This window comes from Wasmannia auropunctata, unplaced genomic scaffold (genome assembly GCF_000956235.1).
Source record: "Wasmannia auropunctata unplaced genomic scaffold, wasmannia.A_1.0 LD336038.1, whole genome shotgun sequence".
In the NCBI taxonomy this organism is placed as follows: Eukaryota; Metazoa; Arthropoda; class Insecta; order Hymenoptera; family Formicidae; genus Wasmannia; species Wasmannia auropunctata.
This window is the reverse complement of record NW_012026852.1, coordinates 2,034,604-2,055,771: the sequence shown is the minus strand read 5'-3', so window position 1 is coordinate 2,055,771 and position 21,168 is coordinate 2,034,604. Positions and strand designations below refer to the sequence as shown.

Genomic DNA, 21,168 nt, shown 5'->3' with positions numbered 1-21,168 from the left:
AGAAAAAAGAAAACAGAGAGGGGAGAAAAGAAGAGAGAACTGAAAAATCGTCTAAAAATCATTCTTAGGAGCTTCCAAAGAAAAATACATGGTGAATAAATAGCGCCTTACACTGATCGTCATAAATAAATACACGCAGCAGAGCTACAACGTGAAAAGGGATAAAATAGGCAATCGTGACGATTGATAATGACGCGTTGGATCTTATAAAAAAACTATGTAACAAATCGCGCGAGGCGCGTACGTAATATATATGTCTATATATATATATATATATATAATATATATATAACGTGTAAAAAAATATAATAAAAAAATATCTTCAAATTTCGCGTCTAACTTTGCGATCTTGTGTGTGCGAATTGCATAGCATGAAGCAAAAACAAAACGAAAGAAAGAAAGAAAGAAAACAAAGGGAGAAGAACGATTTTCGAAGGCAAAACGCGATGCCGTTATAGCATCTTGCAGAGTTTAATGTCGTCAAACGCGAGAGTGCATGCAAATTCCAATTGTCAAATCGCGAAAGAGCACGTTCTTTTTTTTTTCCTCTTTTCCTTCTTTCCCTTTCCAAACACGCGAACGGATATGCATGTGTGTCGAAAAAAAAAATCCGAAAAGAAAAGATTTGTTCTGAAAATAAAAGAAAAGAATGCGTATCCCTTTTCTTCATTTAGTGCTTCACGTCCGGTTGATATACGCTGTCCTTGCCACATTAAAGTCGATATCCGACTGTACATCGTTCGAAATATTGTGTATATATATATATATTATATATATAGTATTGTGGTTTATTAAAATTCGCGTTATAACTATAGCATTTAAAAATCACGACCTAAGCGGTGATTTGAGAAATATGGTTCTTGTACAAGGTAATTTTTTTACGTCGCTGCCGCGGATACTCTCACTAAGGTGTCGATCATTGCGCACGAACATGAGCCTCGTTCTTCGTGTCGGGACTTCGCGCGCGCCAATACGCGTCGCACCGATTTATGTCCCTTTAAAAATCCACACCTGATCATCATATTGCTTTGAGGTCACATCGACGAGCGTAAGAGAAATCTCTTTGAGCGTAGCGCGTCGACAAACATTTAAGGAGGAATTCAGCCTAGCTGTTTTCTATAGAATTGTTTTACAGGCTTAAGTAATAGTAAATAATTAGACGGTTATGCAGTGTGAATGGAAATGACAGTGACAAAGCTACGGTTGATCGACAAGCGTACCCTCCTTACAGAATCTCTTTACAAGAGATTCTGTAGATCTTTAGATCTTCAGAAGAGAACTTAGGCTTGTGTGTGTGTGTGTGTGTGTGTTTTTTGTATGTGCGTGTGTTGCCCGTACAAATTAAAGAAAAATTATCAATATTACACATTTACCATTGTGCTTTGTTCTAAATTGAGACTGATTGGCCAAAGGATCCATGTTACGAAGGAAAAGTGAGTGCACAGAGTACGCACAAAGAGGATAAGAAATGGTTTTACACAAATTAATTGCGCAATGAGGGAACACCTTAGTGTGGACCGTCGATACACCCGACGAAATGCACGTGTCTTCTCTTTTTTTTTTTTGTTTAACTATTTGCGGTAAATTTTGGGCACTTTGTGAAATTTCACTTCACCCTCAGATCATTTACAATAATCAATAATTTATATTACACTCTTATAACGCTTCTAACCGAGTCTCTCGTCTTAGTACTGAACAATATACACCTTCTATCTTGTATGTACGTGTGTGTAAGTGTTAGCGAACATGTGTAGCGTTCTGTGTGTATATTTAGCGAATATATCTTTACGTATACACGAGCACGACAAGGTATAGGTGCGATGCCGCGCACGTGGTACGTGATACACACGCGCACGCAGAAAATCGTCTAAGAAAGAATCACTAAATATTATATACCGTATTATACAATTATCATTAATTATCACCTAACTTGGCATCCTTGCGGGAGCGGTGCGGGCGGACACCCCGGCGAGTTGTGATTCGCGGACTGAGGCAGCAATGGAATATCGTCCTCTTTGGAAGATTGCTTCTCCATGCACGGCGGCTGCTGCTCCTCTTGCACGGCTCTCGTCCCGGTGAGGGAGCCGGCGACGCCGGCAGCCGGCAGACGTTCCGCCGTCGCCGCTGCCGCCGCCGTCGCCCTCTCCTGCTCGGCGCCGCCGATCGGCAACGGCGCCGCCGAGTTCACCAACGTTACCGTCGTCGTCGCACTAGTACTGCTACCACTACCACCAACGTCGTCCACACTCGCGCTACTCGCTACCACCGGATCCTTCAGTTCGTAGCCCTCCTGACAGCGGGTCAGTTTTAACCGGATCGGCGTCACCTTCGCCGAACGGATGTTCCTGAGGGCGGTGGCGCCTGCGTTCGGGTCGGTCGGCTGCTTCTCGTCGACGCCGCCCTCCGTCGTGTAGACGCCGGTCTCCTCCTTGGCGGGCTCGGGCGGCGGCGGGCAGCCCACTCGGCTGTCCTTGTTGTCCGACGACGCCTGCTGCTGATTGTCGTCCACGTCGCCGGTGGCCGGCGCGTTGTTCGGCGCATCGCTCGTCGCCGAGGAGTTGGCGCCCGCCGATTTGCCCAGCCGTATGATGAGCTTGGGCGGCGCGGCGCCGCCCTCCAGAATCTGCACCCGCGCCTCCTTCTTGCTGGACTGCCGCTTCTTCCGCTTGCCGTTCTTGTCGCGCTTGTTCTTCGTCTTCTCGTCGTTATCGAAGCCCGCCATGATCATCTTGCGGAACTTCATGCTCTCGCGACGGAGTTCCTCCATGCTAGGCGTACTCTGGATGCTGCTCAGTCGCTTCTTCGGCGGCCTGATCCTGCTACGATCGTCCTGCGCGTTACCCATCTCCTGCCCACCTATTATACTATTACCAATCTTGATCTTCAGTTTCGGCGGCCCGGCGCTATTCGTCACCGTGGTGGCGGTCGGCCTGGTTTGTCTACCTCTCCTACGATCGCTGACCGTGCTAATCATAAGACTACGCTTTCTATCGGAACTGCTCTCCTCTTCGCCAGCTACTACGTCGAGGAAGCCACTACCGCCAGTACCGCTACTACCGCGCTCCTTCCGCCGCTTCTTCTCCATATTCGCATCTACGACCGCCTTGTAGTCTTCCCGAGTCGGTATACTCGTCATCGAAGCTACAGCCTTGGGGATGGTGATGACCGTGCGGTTCGGATTGCTGGGTGGCATGATGATAGGTGCAGAGGCGACGCTAGCGCACGCAGGATCATCCATGTTCATGTCCTGCGAGCAATACTGACGCAGCAGCTCCTTCTTCCGCATGCGACGTAGATTCGATGTGCCTGAGGCAACGGACACGCTTGTAGCGGTCGGTGTGATTATCGGCGCTTGGATCGGTGGACCCGACGGCGTATAATTCGCGTCAAGAAACGGGCCTTTGATTTTCACCTTCAGTTGATTTCTGGAATCGGACAGAGAAACCTTGTTCGGTTCGTAGCTGGATGCGGATGATGGGTCGATCGCCGACGGGTCGCCGAAGCCCGGTTTCGAGCACGGCTCCTCGAAGCCGCTACCCGCGAGCTGCTGCTGTTTGCCAGCGATCTTCTTCAACACGGAACAGTCCCCGTGCAGCAAATCGTCGAGTTCCGGCAGGTTCGAGTCCGCGCCTACGCTCGTGAAGCTGCTTAACAAATGATTACCGTACGGCTGACCGTGGACCGACGAGCTCGGCTGGTCCACGGTCGAGTTGTATGTGCGCATATCCACCGGACCTGGTAACAGCGGCATGACCGTGTCGGCAAACTGATGGCTGGTGCTCGACTCGGACTTGGCTATGGCAGCCTGATGGTCGTGGTGCGCCGCCGGTGACGCGAGCTTCTTGTCGTCGGAGTATTTCTTCGCGGTATGCAGCGTAGGACTAGACAGATGGGACTGCATACCACCATCGTTCGCCATGCCACCGAGGGGCTCGCTCGCGCGATTCTTCTCGTTCACGTCAGTGGACTTCTTGCGCTCGCGCATCGTCCTCAGATCCGCGATGTTGGTCTCGTTCGCAGAATCCTCGTCCGAGTCGAAGTCGTACACGGTGCCGACCAGCTTGTTCTGGATAGAGTCGTCGTTGTGCAGCGCGTTCGACATCGGCAACATCGTGATCGAAGAGTTCTGGTTGTTCCTACCGCGTCCTCGTCCCCGGCCGCGACCGCGACTTCGATAACTCGAATGCTGGGACCCCTTGGAGCTCCTGCTGCGACCGCGAGAGCTCGGCGCGGATTTCGTGGTCTCCTGGCGCGGCGATTTACCGGGCGATTTGCCCTGCAGGGATGTCACCCTTGCGGACGTTCTCGTCGGTTTCGACGGCGACTTCTTACCAGACGGCGCGCTCTTGTTATCCGCACTAAGTACCTCTGCTATGTTCTCCACGACGACAGTGTCGTTGCTGACCTGCGTCTCCGCGATGGTATTGAGGAAGGACGCCGGCACGGCGGACGAGTTAGCTGGCTGTGACAGCAAAGATGGCGTGTGCCCTGCCGACGGCGGAGCTGCAGAAGACGGTGGCTGCGTCGTCGGTGGCTGCTGCGGTTGCGGCTGCGACACCGACGGTGGTGGCGGCGCCGGCGGCGGCGTGGTTACCTTCGTCGGCGATACTATGGCCGCGGTGAGGGCCATGTTATGCGACGACGAGGTAAACGCGGCGGTGCACGGCGACGCCCCGATGTTGAGCGACTCCTCAAGCGGCTTCGGCACGTGCGGCAGCATAGACTGCGGCGTCGGGAAGGGGGCGCCGAAGGGTGGCGGGAACGGCGACGGATAGGGCAACGGGGCAGTGCACGATTGCGGCGGGAACAGCGAGACCGCTCCGGCGGCGTAAGAGCCAGTCTCCGAGTAGTGGTAAGGCGTCGCGTCCATAGGCGGATAAGATATCGGAGGTACGTTCTTGTAAGGGGGAATAGACGTGTGCTCCTCCGCGGAAGATGCGGACGTGATGGACGACGACGTGGACCGTCGCGAGGGTAAGACCTGGCTTTCGGCCCATCGCGTGTCCGGTCGGCCGTTAAGCTCGTTGTACGGCGAGTCGCTCTGCGTGTAATCCTGTCTGATGTCCGACGAGACGTCCTCCTTGTCCAACACGCGGTCCATATCGCTGCCCTGATCGTCCTCCGAGTTGGGTAGAATTAGATGACGATTCACCATCTCCATAGGCGTGATATCATCGACGATCTGCGCCGGTATCCCTGCACCGGCTGCCGCTATCTGCTGATCCATCATCGCGAGCGATTGCACGCGCGACTGCTCCTGCGCTACGGCATGCTGCGCTTCGAGATGCTGCTGCACCCGCTCCATCGGGTGCGCCTGCTGCAGCTGCAGATACTGATCCTGCATGTTGAGCTGGAGGTGCGCGACCAGCGCTGCGTCAGGATTTGCCGCGGGATCTGGCATCACGGCGCCGATGTCGTTTGAGAATTGATGAGCGGCGGCGGCGGCCGCCGCGGCAACGTAACGGTGGTTCTGGTTGTCAATCAGCGTGTTCAAATGTTGCACGTCGCTTGGATTGAAATTGTCCATGCTCGGCGGTACCCATCTCTCGTCCGCCTCTGCTCTATCGAGTTTCGCACGCTCCACCACCGTTACTTTAGTCGTCTCGCGCTCTTCGTTTCCGTACATGTAGTGCTCGCTGTTGCTGTTGCTCGAGTAACAAGGCTTTCTCTTATCCTCCATAGTATGATTCTTACACGTGAGATCCTCGGACATCTGCGCAGGCTCCGAACCGCTGTTACTCTTAATTTCGACCGGTTGCACGATTGATTGCTGCTGCTGCTGCTGCTGCTGCTGCTGTCCCACTGGTTGCTGTTCCGGCACGTCTACCTTCTCCTGAAGCAGCGGCTGCTCCTCCGTTGGTTTCTCAACTGGATGAAGAGGCGGCTCCTCCTTCTTCGGAAGCTCCTCCTCCGCCGGAACGGATTCTAACTCGAACTGACTAGAATTCGACTTCTTCGATAATTCCATACGCAGCTTCTCCACCAAGTGCAGCGTCTCTCGCGCACTATCCTCCTTTGAGTCTTCCTTGAACCACAACTCGTTGTTGAAGGAGAACGAAAGTGGCACCGTTCCGCGCTCTTCGTCGCGCGGTATGCTGAAATCGTTCGCGTCATCGTTCACCATGTCATCGGTCAGCATGTCCTGATCGAAGTCAAACAGCTCCGACACGCTGGGATCCTTGCTGCCGTGTTGCGGCGAAAAGATAGAACGATTTACGGACTTTCTTCTCTTCTGCTGACACTCTTTCTCAGACGTCACGTTTTCTATTAACGCGGTAGAGACTTTATCGGGCATCGATCTCAAACAAATATTATCGTTCGATTCCTTGGCAACGGTCTCTTCGATCGTGATCATCTCGACGGCAGCCTGCGTCTCGCTCTCGAACTTCCTCTTCTTTCTGTCCGTAGATTTCTCCAGCTCTCGACTCTCGACGTTCTTCTTGCCGACGTTCTCTTTTTCCAATTTCATCATGTCTAGCATCGCGACTTCCTCGCTCATGTGGTTCTTAATGTCCTCGCTCCTGACATTCTCCTTCGCGATGGATGCCACGATCTTTACATCCTTATTCTCCTCGTTACATTTTCCCTGTTGAACGGCAATCCTACTCCTTGACAGTTTGTCAAGGTGCTCGCGTTTTTCAAGGAGCTTGTCCAGTCCCCTCGATGATTTCTTCGGACTGTCTCGTTCCGCCCGTCGCTGCTTCATCTCCTCCTCCAGCGTGTTAATTGCATTCTTGTTACTTGTCTTCTTGATCTTCTTGTCGTCCACTTTAGGAGTATTCTCAGTCGCTTTCGGGGGTTCTACGAATTCCGGGACATTTTTAATACTTGTAGTATCATGTTTGTTATCTTTCTCGACTTCCTTCAACATCTTTTCCGTTAATTTCTTCTCCACTTTCTTGAGCGATGACGTTTCTTTGTTACCTTTGTCCTCCTTCGCGGTAATCTCACTCGATTTTCGTTTACGAGTCTCCGACTTCGCTCTGGACGTTGCTCCGCCGCTGTCTTCCTTGCCTCTGAGAGTTGACTGCTGCTGTTGTTGCTGTTGCTGTGCCTGCTTGATAGACTGGCTTGATTTCTTGGTAGACTTGGCCCCAGAAACACCTCGTAACCCATCATTATTTCGAGACCCACCGAGCACACTTTGGTCAGCTGACTGTTGTGATTGCAGGGATGCCGATCTTTTGGATGAGTCTCTTTGGTCGGCTTTCTTACCGGACTGCTGCTGCTGCTGCTGCTGTTGTTGTTGTTGTTGTTGCTGCTGCTGCTGCTGCTGCTGCTGCTGTTGTTGTTGTTGTTGTTGAGCCTGTTGCTGCTCCTTAGGTACTGCGGTTCTACCTGATTCTTCTCTCTCAGTAAACGGCGGCTGAAACTCTGGTCCATGCCGCCCGTCGGAAGTTTTAAGCTTCTTATCGGGCAGCTTCTTGAGTTTCCGCCCCGCGACAGTTCTCTTCTCAGACTCGACCGTTTCGTCTGCGACTTTATTCATTGTCTGCCGTTTGTTCACAGTTTTGTTCTTCACCTGATTACCGTTATCGCTTTCGGAGGACGTGGTAGTGGTAGTGGTTGAAGAGGAAGCCGGCTCCTTAGCGGCGCTCGACATCTTCTGCATCGGACTCTTAGCCACGTCGGAATCGCTGCTGCTGTCCGAAGAGCTGCTGCTACTGCTATCACTGCTGCTGCTGTCGCTATTGCTGCTCTCAGGCACCTGTTTCTTGCCCCGTCTCTCCTTCAACAGCGACTCCTCCTTTCTTATCGGCGGCTCCTCCTTCTTCGGCGATTCCTCCTTCTTAATCTCTTTTCTCTTACCACCGTCCGGCAATTCCTTCTTTGGTTTCCCGTCCGCGGTTTCGAGCTCCGCTTGAGCAGTTTTCGTGCCCATGCCACTCTTGATGTGCTCCGCGGCTTTCTTTGCAGCCTGCCGTTGCGGCACGTAAGCGAGGATCTCCGTGCCGTCGCCGAACTCCTTGTCGAAATCGTAAACGTCATTGTTCTTAGCGTCCTTCGGCGCTTTGTTGTCACGCTGTTTCTTGCCAGATGGCTTCTCCTTAGTTGGTTTCAGCGGCTCCCCGGGCGACTTCACGAACTCCACGGGCTCGTTCGCAGTATTCTCCTTCTTACCCTGTGTTCGTTGCATGATCTCAGATGCCTTCTTCGCCGCTTGCCGCTGCGGAACTATCAGAGCGGATGGTATGTATTCCTTCTTCTTAGAGTTTTTCATATTCTCCTTGTTCTTCGTGGATTCATCCTGATATTCTGCTCTTGCGGCATCCTTACACGCGAAGTTCTTCTGCGAGTTCTTTGATATATCCGCTGCTGAGAATTCCTTCACTGCAGCTTTCGTGATAAGTACAGCCGAGTGGGAATGATGCTCCTGGGAATCTGAATCAGTATCCGAATATATGGCAGAAGCTACGGATGGACCCAGGCGAGAGCTGGCGTTGGCGCTCAACGGCAACAATTCGTCGCTCTCACTGCCGGAACTACCGAGCTCCATATGTTGCAGAGTACGTGATCTGTTCACCATGTCTAGCTTGTCGCTCTCGCTGCTATCACGCAATTTTGCCCGTGGCCTGTCTGACGCGTTCTTCTTCGTTTTCCGCCTAGTGGGAGTTTTGTTCTTCGGCGCTGCATTTCCGTCGTCCTCTGAACTCGACTCGCTCTCGACCTTTATATTCTTAGATTTGCTCGTACATTTGCCAGTAGCTTTTCTTTCCGGCTTCACCGCGTCCGTCTCGCTACTGCTCATGGACGACAAATCACTTCCGTACAGGCTCTTCCCTCTGACCGAGCCGTTGAAGTAGGGTTTCTTGTTGGACGCACCGTTGAAGTCCGGTTGTACTTTCTTCTCGTCGTTAGACGCTGGCGTAGGCGACTCAACTTTGATGCGCGCGAGTATTGTGTTGAAGTCATGTGTGTGATCCTCGGCATCGGTATGGGAATAGAGACGGTCGTATATCGAGGGCCCGTGATTGGCCTCGATAATAGCGGCGACCATCGTCGGAGACATTGGCGGTCCGGCCATCAGCATTGCCTGCTTGTGGAAGGTTTGTTCGCGCAATCTCAGGAAGGTACGACAGAGCTTCTCGCGGCGGCCGACCATGTAGCACAAGTTCCGCACCCTTTCCAAATCTTGTCGCAATTGGACAAACGTACGCATCTTTTCTACATCGGCCGCTTGACCCTGAGCGCGTGCTCCCGCGCCCGATAGTTCACCGCAACGAGGAGCTAACAACGGTTTATTATGACCGGCCTAAAAAGTAATATACACGAATTACAAACCGTATCCAATGTGATATTTGGGAATCTAGAAATTTGTATCGACGACTTACTCGTCTCTTCAGTTTCCAATAATTGTATATGTATATGATGCTATCGGGATCTATATCCAATTGTTGGGAAGTAATATCCTTTATACTAACATGCTTATCAAATTCCGCTTCAATTTCTTGCAGTCTGATATGAAAACAACACATATATTACACTTATTTTTTATGACACAATTTTATAAAGATTCTTTTTAAAATACGTAAAATACAAGACATTAATATAGAGTTCGTAAATATATAACAAGAGATATATTTATAAGATATATTTAAATATTTCTTTTCAAGTATGATTTATATGTATAGAATTTTATATATTTTATTATTGCATTATTTAAAAAATTATTTATATTAAATTTTTGAATACTTAATAAAATACAGCTAATATCTTTATAATTCTACAGATTTCCAAAAGTATGTTAAAAGATTATGCCACATACTTAGCTGCGCGTGCTTGATTCTTTTCTTCGGAAGTCATGTCTTTCCGTTTTCGTCGTCTGGATTCACCATCCTCGGAATCTGACCCACCCTTTCCACCACTTCCTACGCTACCGCCAACGCCGACTTTGTCTTTTGTATTTGTTCTACTGTGCTTTTGACAATACGACTAGAAACACGAAATTATCGGATTGACTACATAGTTGTAGCCGCGAAACAATAATTTCAATAAATTGCGATCGCGTACGATAGCTTACCCTTAACTTTACACCATCGTCTGCCATTTCGTCCTCGATAATAGCCTTCATTTCCAACCCATATTTAAAAGCACACGTAACGTGATACGCTGTCTTACATGTCTTTATACTGCACTGGATGCAAGCACCCACACGTTCGCGGCATAAAACGCAAATTAAGGCCCATCGACTTTGCTGCAATTCGTTATTATTATACTCAGTTTGTGTTCAGAATCACAGTGAAGAAATCTCAAGTTAATTTAAGATATTTAGAATTATATATAATATAGAATATACAATGTCTCGAAAAAGAGATCTTTCAAAAATTGACTTCAATTTAAATAATGATAAAAATAATAGATCTCAATATAATTATAAGACTATTATTTACCGGAATACTGGATATTTTTGTAATTGGTTCCATTCTCTCTACGCAACCAATGCTAACTTCGGGTATCCAAAGCGCACACGAGACGTGGGCCCATTTTTGACCGCTCCGTGTGCACTTCATTGCACCTCCCTTATTAGGACATAATACACAGTCGGGTCTTTGACTTAACGAACAAGTTCTACACAACCAAGAGCCATCGGGTATCGAAGTAATGCCGTAACAAGCTTGATGTACACATATGTTGCAACAATCACAAAACACCATCTCGTTACCTTCCTCGGAGTCCGGCTAACATAAAAATTTTTCACGTGTTATGAAGCTTCCAATACAAATTAAAATGTATATCATACGCATGCGAGGACACGTACAATAGATCATTTAATACAAATGTTCCAAATTTCGATTATATGAAAATAAATAAGTCACTCACCGATCTGCAAACGTCACAAATGACATTTTCGTCGTACTCAATCCCAAGTCCCTCCTCATTCTTCACGATTGTTTGGATCCTTTCCCAACATCGCACTTCCAACTCCTCTATGACACGTTCCAACTGCGATTCTATAACCGGCGGTTGTCCAGCCTAGACAATTTTAACATAAAATATTAATTATTTCATAAATACTACATGTATAGAAGAATTAATAAAAATCGTTAATACAATAATAGTTGCATACATTTTTATTAATAATTATTTCAATAATAGTAAAAATGTTTTCAAATTATTTATCATTAGAAAAATAATGATTGCTAAAATACTATTATAGATATTTTAATTAGTTTTAAATACTCCTCCATGATAAATATTCATATTGTCTCACATATACTTAGGAATCAGAAATTATTTAAAATTTTCATTCTATTAAATATATTTGTCTTTCAACAGATATACTAAAATATTTTACTTTGTCTTATTTTTTACAATGTAATTTTATATAACATTTATATTAAAAAATCTTATAATTTTTTAATTGTACCTTTTTTAAAATATATTACACATATGCTTTGTGTACAAAATTAAAAAAAAAAAAAGATTAAATATATTATTCTCTTAATACATTAAAACTTTTAACCTGGTTTTACATTTTTATAACATTGCCTTTTTATAATCTTTTTATAACTTTATATATGTTTATATTTAAAAAAAAGCTTGTTACCTTATTAATCATATTTTCTTTAAAATGTTTTTTAAAATGTTTTACAGATTCTTTAAGCACAAAACTTAAAAAATTAATCTCAAAAAGATGTCACTTGATTTAATATAGCAGTGAACAATTGATTGTACCTGTGCTCGTTCGCCATTGAATACTTCCAACCATGCAATGTCAGTATCGTCGAGGTCATAAGCACAGGCTTTCTCCGCTCTTGCAGGAGTAGTACTTAAATGATGATCCTCCGAGTTAAAATAATCATCACGAGATATTCTTACTAACTTTTTAGGCCTGAAAAACAGAGAACGATTTCGTTACAAGACCATTACACCGCACTTTAGTGATTTCAAGCGATCAAAGTATCTCACATAGTTTAGAGCAATACACCACATTATGCACTCACAATTTGAATTCAGCTTGTAACTTCAAAGGAGACGCCTGCGTGACAGTAACCATCGGTTCGGGAAGAGAATCCGGATTAACGGGTACCTGAACACCTCTCTCCCACTCCTGCTTCCACTGATCGGTTATAACCCAATACTCGTTTGGACTCAATGGTTCACTGTCCGGCAATTTCATAGCGCTGATCAGGTCTTTACGAAATAACTCCGCTGGCGCCTCCGCGGACGAGCGATTGTATATACTGGGAATCTTGATATCACTGACAGATCGGGCGGTCCAGGGTGCCCCCCCTTGGCTGGATGACGCCATCGTTTCCTCTTCTTCTGAGGGCCCCATGGTCGCTGCCAGTGCCGATGAACCAGTGGCAGCTGGGCCCAATCTGCATTTGCGCCTTTTAACAGCGCCCGGACAAGACGCCAGATCATTGTCGTTTCTATGCCTCTTGCCTCGTTGTGCCATTCTACTATGCCAAATAAGCTAGTGGTACGTGGCACATGCAGGTGAACTGTGTACACCCTGAAATGACAATTGCGCACTTCTTGAGCATTTCCCTTCTCTTTCTGACATGTATTTAAAAAATTATTATGCAGAAGGTAAACTTACTACATAGTTATCCATATATTTATTATCTGGAAAGCAGATTATCTTCAAAACTGAAACATAAAGAACATGTTGCTTGATTTCATATCTTACAAATTGGCAAGAAAATTATGCAAAGGATAATTTTTTCAGCTAATGACACGAGACGTGTAATTTAATAGATAACAATATTTAAAAGATTATTTTTAAAAAATAATAGGGACTGGATTGCAAACCGGTTCGTTCTATTAATATCTACAACTTGACATAATAATTCACAATTTTAACTATTAATGGCCACTAACTTTGTTTAGAGTTCTACATTTGCATTTAAATTCTTGATTGACATCTCAGAAACATTAAAACTATCATTTTACGTAGAATATTCTACATAAAATATTCTAAATAAAAATAATGGTTTGAATATCTACATAATACATAGAATAACTCATATACTTTAATTGGAAAAGAAAACAAATCCGCAAGAGAAAAAAAATACACATATTCGATGTGGTACAGTACACAAATTTATATCTCAAATGGGAAAAAAAAAGTAAACATACACATATGCTAAAATAAGAAAATATCCGAAATATATAAGAAATGACATATACGTTAAAATATAAGATCTCTATTTTGAATGGAAGGGAAAAACACACGCCATGTGCGAGAATGATAAAAGAAAAGAAAACATTCGAAAAGTGTCGCGCACTTACGAAAAACACTAAACAGAAAAAGAGGATTACAACGCACGGACACGACAGTCTATCGCAAGGAACAAGAGCAGAGGTACAGTTTCTCGAGTCCAGAGATAAATAAATAAATAAATCGGTCGCGTGCAGACCGAGACTCGCGTGTGGACGACAGTTTACTACACGGCGGCGAGAGAGATCAACGTCCTACGCGAGAAATGCGAGTCCGCGTAAAGGGTTAAGGACGACAATGCTTGTCCGCGACGACGGGGGTGCGCGGGAAGGGATCTGGCACGGCGGCCAGCCAGCCAGCCAGCGTCAGGACACCCTCGCGGACGTTTCTCCAATGCGCGCGCGACATCACCAAACGGCGTCGCGTCGTCGTCGTCTTCGTCGGGTGTAAACACGATCGGTTCGCGCGCGCGTCCGTCCCCGCTGGCACCAACCACCGTGGCCCCGTACCACCGTACGCGGGGGCGAGAGAAAAGAGGTTATAAAAAACGCAGGCACCGCGACTGGATGCGCGTGTCGCCGCGGTGTCCCGGCGGCGGCGACGGGCGCGACGGGTCTGACGTTCGCGTGGCGCACCGCACCGCGACGCGGAGCGGAGCGCGAGACACGGGCGCGTGCGGGGACGTGGTCGGACAACGGGCCACGGCCGTGGGATCGGCGGACAGTTGCGATCCACGATCACCGTCCGCGGGTACCGATCATGTAAACATTGGACGCAGAGTGTGTGAGAGAGAGACAGAGGGAGGGAGAGAGAAAGAGAGAGAACGGGTCGACCCGCGATCGCGCTCTCGCTGTGCTAAAGCTTCGGCTCTCGCGGCGTTTTTAACGGGGCAACACATTCACACTCACTGCACGTGTCGACGGTCGAGCGGGCCGCGGGCGGCGTTAAATCTCATTGTACACACACGGGGGGATCACGGTGTCGGCAACGGTGATGCAATTGCGTACGGCTTACGAGAATGCTCACGGCTCCATTACGTTGCTGCTGGTGCTGGTGCTCCTGCTGCTGCTGCTGCTGCCCGACAACATTGACAATACAGATGGCAGCAGCGTCGCGCGCACTCCACCACAAGTCTCCCCCGCGCGCACACACACACACACTCGGGAAGACCATTAAATACCTTATTATTGATCTATTAGCCGGATATATTTCCGCGCGCGAGGCGGCACGTGATCGCGGGCGGGCGTGAAACCGGCCGCGGGGCCGCCGGCGGTCGCCGTGCGCGCTTCCGAGCCGCCGCGAACACGCCGACGGGCTCCTGCCAGCAAGTGCGTAACGGCCTCGTCCTCTCTCTCTCTGTCACGGCAGCCTAACCAACATGTCCTCATTAGCGATTCCAGGCGGGCGGCGCAGGCCAGTCTGTTACTCACTCCGCCGGCGGTCCGCGCGCTACCCCGCGACGGGGCTACTTACGACGGCCGGCCGCGGTACGGCGAACGCTCGTGCTCGATCGCGGTACGCACCAAATCAATAATATATTTACATAAAAGTGAATACTGGCGTTTGGCGCCATCATGCCTGAAAAAATAACTGTGGAAGTACGGCGTCACGTGACCGACCCAGCGAGATCTCGCGATCTCGCCCGCGCACGGCTCACGCGAATGCCCGTGAGATCGGCGGCCGCACACCACAGGTGCGTCACCGAACCCAAGCGGCCACCGCCGACCGCGACACCTGTCGTTACACGTGCGCAACCTTAATTCCGAAACGTCAAGAAATCGGCAAAATTAAGGCTGTGCTAAAGTGCCCTCGTGAACTAACGCCCTCTGAAGAAGTGGATCCAAAATACATATAGCAAAATCCACTTTTTTGCACAATTTATGATGCGTGTCCGTATTAAATACACTTTTTGAGTCTGCTGGGACTGGGGCTTTATTCTTGAAAAATTACACTTTTGAATGTACGGAAATGTATCACAAATTGTGCAAAAAAGTGGATTTTGCTATATATAATTTGGATCTACTTCTTCAGAGGGCGTTAGTACGAGGGCATTTTAGCGTTACAGCCAAAAAACTGTCATGTCCTTTCTCGGATCCTCTCTGATCGTAGTCTAGAGTCTCTATAAAGCTGGTTCTACATTAGTTGCAAGCCCATTGTAAGCTTGTTGAGATAACCAATCTGAAGCTTGCATTTTGAAATCAATGCTTCGGATTGGCTGTCGCAACAAGCTTGCGATCGGCTTGCAACTAATGTAGAACCGACTTAAGAGAGAGAGAGAGAAAGATCCATTCACCGTCATTGCTCTCATTGGTCAATCCCAAATTCCCTCAAAATGGCGTCATCAATCACATAACACAGAAATCGTACATACACTACATGATTCACTAGAAATTATAAATGTATTGTATGATGTGTGTATGCGTGTATACATAAGCCACATTTACAGACGCCATTTTATGGAGCATGGCCAGATTTTCCTTTCTAGGGACTCTATCGTAGTCATAGAACAACACAAGGAATTGTTATTAAGGCCCGTTTTACAATATGTCGTATGTCGGGTCGTAAGCCGTAAATCGTAAGAAGTGACCAATCACAGTCAAATGTAAGAAGAATATTCGATCATAATTGATTAGTTCTTAAGCTCGTATCAGATTAAACACAATAGATGTAGTAAGCCTTGGTTTTCTTTCTTCTAATTGATTAAATTCCAATTGAATCTCAATCTTTAGTCCCGAAACACAATAGGTGTTATAATCCTTAAGAAATTGACCAATCATAATCCATTATTCTCTTCAAATTCAACTGCGATTGGTTCATTTCTTACGGCTTAAGGATTACAACACCTATTGTGTTTCGGGACTAAAGATTGAGATTGAGATTCAATTGGAGTTTAACCAATTAGAAGAAAGAAAACCAATCTCAAATTTAGTGAACTCTGTTTTAATTGGTCAAATTCCATTCCAATCTCAATCTTTAGTCTGATACCGACTTTACGGCTTACCGACCCGTCATACGACGTGTTGTAAAACGGGCCTAAAGCTACGTTCACGACAATTCCTTGTGCGTTGATCTACGACATCTGTCGGAAGCAGTAACAACAATCTTTCTGCTCAGGCTCTGAGTCCGAGAGTCCGAAGAGCTGTCCGTCCTGTCTTGTGCGTTTTTGTCATTTCGTACACGTTTCAATACGAAAGTCGTTCGAAATGGAAATTTGCATGGACGGAGACACAAGTAATAAAAGAAAAATTATACAGGTACGTTTATTTATACGTATAACAAGTTGTAAAACGTGTTCGCTACGACGTCACGAGAGCTACGCTGCAACCCATGTTTCATTCAACGCATTTCAAACACGTATATACTACCGGTAGCCGCCGGACTTGTCGTTCATTTCATTTAATTTTATAACAATGCGTTCGAGGAGACAATAATTAGAGCTGTTTAGAGAGTGCCGAGTTCAGATTAAAAAAATTTTTTGAAAGTTTCTAACAAAACTAACCCAACTTTTGTGATCACTCTTGAATATTATTGGTTAGATATATATGTTTATTTTTGCATTACTCACGCTGTTATTGTTTGTTTACAACTCTATAAGCTGTATCATAGTGAAAAAAAGGATTGAAGAAACAGCAGTGCTACTCTAGTCCGTGGAGCTCTCGCTTTGGCTCCACAGTCTGTATTATTGACAGCGTTTGCACTTATAGTGGTAATAATAATATCTCCCCGAACGTATTCAATAATGTATCTGCTTATATTCAAATTAAACGAAATTGAATGTTAAGTCGCATAAAAACGGCGTGACACAAATCTGTTAAGTACATCAATTAACACGTTAATTGCCACGCCAAATTTGCTAAGGAGTACCCAAGTCCTATTGGGCTTCTGCACAATGTTGAAGTATCTGAAACTCAAACGTTTTTACAAATTTTCTAAAAAATAAAGTAAATCCTATAATTAAATACAGACTTGTATATTTTTCTTTTATTAGTCTTGCACTCTGCTGGAAGTAATTTATCATGTCGTTTCTGGTTGAGTAAATAAAATCACCTTTATGTCTTAAATAAGCTTAAACAACATAAATACACACATATGTTTTGTTTTCTCCAAATATTGAATATTAATAGTAGAACTTTAAAAAAAGATTAATTGAATATTTTGAAATGTATCACATACTTGATGCATGACTTTGACAATGTATTAATTATCAAAATGACACTTATTGCATATGAATTTTTAAAAGAAGGTTTATACATTGATTGAAAATGAAAATGCTATGATTTACAGCATAAGTCTGGCTTACTTACTAAATAATACTGGCTAATCGATTACACCTAAATCCATATATTAATAGATATATTTTATATGTTATTAAAATATATGGCTAACGATATGATAAATAAATTGCCGATTTATCCTTCCAGCAATTATATTTTTATAAAGTTAGAACTTCTGAAAGCGTATATACGTGTGACAATTATGCTAATGCATTACACACACATTTCGGATATTTGATCATATATATATATATATATATATATATATATATATACACATATATATACATATATATTTGATTACACCATGGTCCTTATGTCTATGTTCACTTTCGCAGAGCTTACGGGCTAATGTCGACTTGGCTTGTCAAATTGCCGAGGAATTCACGAAACTGTACTACAAGTATATCGACAAACAGAGAAATGTAAGTGATAACGATGCTGCCAAACATATTCCCTCTTTTCCTTTATTATATTAACTATAATATAACTACTAACTGTATTAACTGTGTACGCGTATAATTGCAGATAATCTCAAGAATGTACATGGACAACGCTATTCTGATGTGGAACGGAAATGGCGTAGCCGGCAAAGATAATATACAAACGTTCTGGACAGATCTGCCATCCTCAGAACATACTATTTATACTCTTGATGCTCAGCCAATTATACGTAAACGCTAATATATTTTCGCATCATATTCTTGCATTTTCGACTATAAAAATATGAGACAAGTAGAAATATTTGAAAATATCAGATCCATCACATTTGTATCTGTATTTCGATTTTTGTCTTTTGTGACTTGGATTTTTGCACTCTTGAATTTCTTCGTCACGCCTAAATGAATTCTCTTATTTGAATATTGCATGTTTGATACGGTATCTGTGTTTTTATTTCACTATTTGTCTCACAATAATACACACGATACTAGAAGTTTGTTAAATTTATCGTCAACACGGTATGAAATGATAAAGCCTGCATGGGGATATTAAAGTATATATATATTACGTTTCGCAAATAGGTCCAGACGACGGTCAATTAACGATTCTGATCAAGGTTAGCGGTCAAGTGAGGTACAAGGAGAGCTGCAAAATGTTTAATCAAACGTTCCTAATTACAGCCGCGGATGATAAATGGAAAATCGTAATCGACTGTTTTCGAACGGTCGACCTACCACAATAACACGAGATACTATTAACTATTGGGGACCTGATAAGACTGCAATAAGACTGCTTATTATAATAATTATTACTGTGATACAATAGTTAATAAAGGATGACAGTTTGTAAGCTGTGATAATTTCCCAAAAAAATGTTTAAACATTAAATAATATATAAATATATATCGTAATATGTTATATATTTTATACATAATAAATTCATAAAACCAACACAATGTGTATGTTATTTGTCCATATGATAGTATAATGTAGCAAAATAAAGTACAATTCTGACAGTACGCAGTATTATATCCAGGACAAAGTCACGAGCCATCCAAATTGGAAAAAAAAACAACATAATTCGGTAATTATTTTTATTTTCGTTTTCAATCTTATATCAATGTATAAAGCAATATTAAAATTTTGTATTAGTAAATCAGTACGTTGGTCGATTCTTGTGAAGGGAGTAATTTTATATCAAAAAATATTAGAAATAAATACAAGAGTATAAATAGAGACATAAGATTACTATAATACACATTATATAAAACATTAATTTTAGCATCTCTCTTTCGATAATACAATTTCATTTCGAATAAACCTCAGATGACTAAAATTCGTTCGTATAAACTATTTATCGTTTCTGTTGAGCATGATTCTTTTGACGAAAAGAAGAGAAAGAAGAGGAGGCTTGATTAGTTTATCACAGGTACGAAACATAATATAAAGAAACTTGGGAGATTGGATTGAAAAGAAGAAATACATTTACATGATTTTTTAAGACTACTAGTGAATTCAGTATGTATACTACTAGCTGTAACGTATGATATAGGCAGTGTCATAAGAAATAGGTTCGTCGGTGACTTATTTCCCGTATCTATTGCATTCTCCTTTAGTTATTCGAGCACAAGCCGAATGAAGTATAAGCCTGAAAACCTCCATAAAAATCAGTACGGGGAATCCACTATCGGGCGGAGGGGGGGGGGGGGGGCGCCAATATAACTTTACAGTCGATGTATTACAAACTACAAAAACTTAGCTTACTTGTTCACCGCAGGGATGCGTACAGTTCGAGCATCTGCATGGAACTTTGTAACATTACATCGTCATATAAACAACGGAAATTGTAACTGCGTATATAATACTAAAGCTTATTTCACTCCTTTCCGTTTTTCTTTATCTAAAAAATGTAAAAACGTAACGCGAGATACGAATGAATAATACGGAAGAATAAAGTGCGAGTAACAAATGCACGATATTTAAAAACCTCCATTGCATTACGACAGCATGTAGAGAATACTGTACAAAACACAGATAATATATGTCGTATTATTATTATTTGTCCGTTACTTTGTTCCGGCTCTCGCATTCTGGCATTAACATGTGTGACCCCTGTCGATCGCACTTCCCGTAAATTAACTGTTACTGAATCGCGTTCGCATGGATTGGTCTTCAGGCGAATATTTCCGCTATTGTGCTTTTTTGGAAGAGCCATATAACCATCATGGTTTCTCTACCATCATGGATAAGAACGAAGCACACGACACTCAAAAATTGTTTGATTAATTACAATTCGATTTTTTGTGGCTTGTTTGAATTTTACGTGTAGGCGTAATCGATTATCGCGCGTGTATAGCTGTGTTTTTCATCCCAACTTACTCTATACAAATACAAAATCGTTTATATTGTCCCACAGTACACATAAAACGGCTTACGCTTTTAGGTGTGTCCGTATTTTCATATATATATATATATAATATATATATATAGTCTAGTCTAAAAATCTCGCGTATAATAATATATGTATATACTAAGCACGACGTGTGTATAAAATTACATGTAAAACGAAACGATTTATATATATATATATATATATATATGTATACGCGATACGTAAGCGATTCGAGAATATAGATTAGCGTGTCGATATTTTCGCGTCCGCGATGACCCTCGCGCCTTCGCGTTCAATATGCTCATCATGCGCCGATTATATACCCTACTGAAGAATTTGCGTGATCCAGTTATCCCATACAGTAACTATAATCATCACATTTACTATCGTATATGAAAAACCGTCGTACGTCTCGACATAAAAATTCAATCATGCAATGGTGTATATTCCTTCTCGTCTTTAAAGGCCGTATTTTTTTTTTTTTTGCCAGGCCCGTGAATTGCACGCTGATCTCATAGCGGATCTCCCAAAGATCTTAAAAAAAAAAAAAGAAAAGAACCGTATGAATGGTACGCAGGCAGATAGATGTATAAATGTATACGAACTTATAGAATTTGTCACGCAGGATCCCGAGTTCAAATTGTGTATGTTCATCTCGGTAAATGTTGTGTCCCTGTTGCGATTGCGTGTCGAGAAGTGTACACCGGCGGATTCTCTCTCTCATGCAACTTTGGATTAATTTCCCCTAACGATCATGCAGTCGTAAAATCGTATCGTCCATTAAGAACTTATTCACATAAAAATTCACTCTTATTCGTATTCGCTCGTAGATTAACTGCTATGCTTTTCAAAAAAAGATTTCATTCCTTGATAAAACCTTACTTAGTGACTTAG

The 21,168-nt window shown here is 44.1% G+C and overlaps 2 protein-coding genes across 2 annotated transcripts; one reads left to right on the top strand and one right to left on the bottom strand.

Moving 5' to 3' along the window:
• Nucleotides 1-269: 269 nt before the first annotated feature.
• Nucleotides 270-14,214, bottom strand: LOC105452122 (PHD finger protein rhinoceros). Its single transcript, XM_011692976.1, has 12 exons — nt 14,077-14,214; nt 12,548-12,597; nt 11,946-12,460; nt 11,677-11,833; nt 10,822-10,974; nt 10,392-10,679; nt 10,022-10,195; nt 9,767-9,933; nt 9,333-9,456; nt 5,804-9,253; nt 3,578-5,713; nt 270-3,544 (listed from the first exon to the last, which is right to left on the bottom strand). Exons 3-12 carry the CDS (start codon nt 12,401-12,403, stop codon nt 1,922-1,924), a joined length of 8,730 nt encoding a protein of 2,909 aa, XP_011691278.1. The 5' UTR covers nt 12,404-12,460; nt 12,548-12,597; nt 14,077-14,214; the 3' UTR covers nt 270-1,921.
• A 2,031-nt stretch (nt 14,215-16,245) lies between these two features.
• Nucleotides 16,246-18,785, top strand: LOC105452101 (NTF2-related export protein-like). Its single transcript, XM_011692955.1, has 4 exons — nt 16,246-16,422; nt 17,781-17,867; nt 17,971-18,115; nt 18,465-18,785. The coding sequence occupies exons 1-4, from the start codon at nt 16,372-16,374 to the stop codon at nt 18,623-18,625; spliced, it is 444 nt and encodes a 147-aa protein (XP_011691257.1). The 5' UTR covers nt 16,246-16,371; the 3' UTR covers nt 18,626-18,785.
• The last annotated feature ends 2,383 nt before the right edge of the window (nt 18,786-21,168 follow it).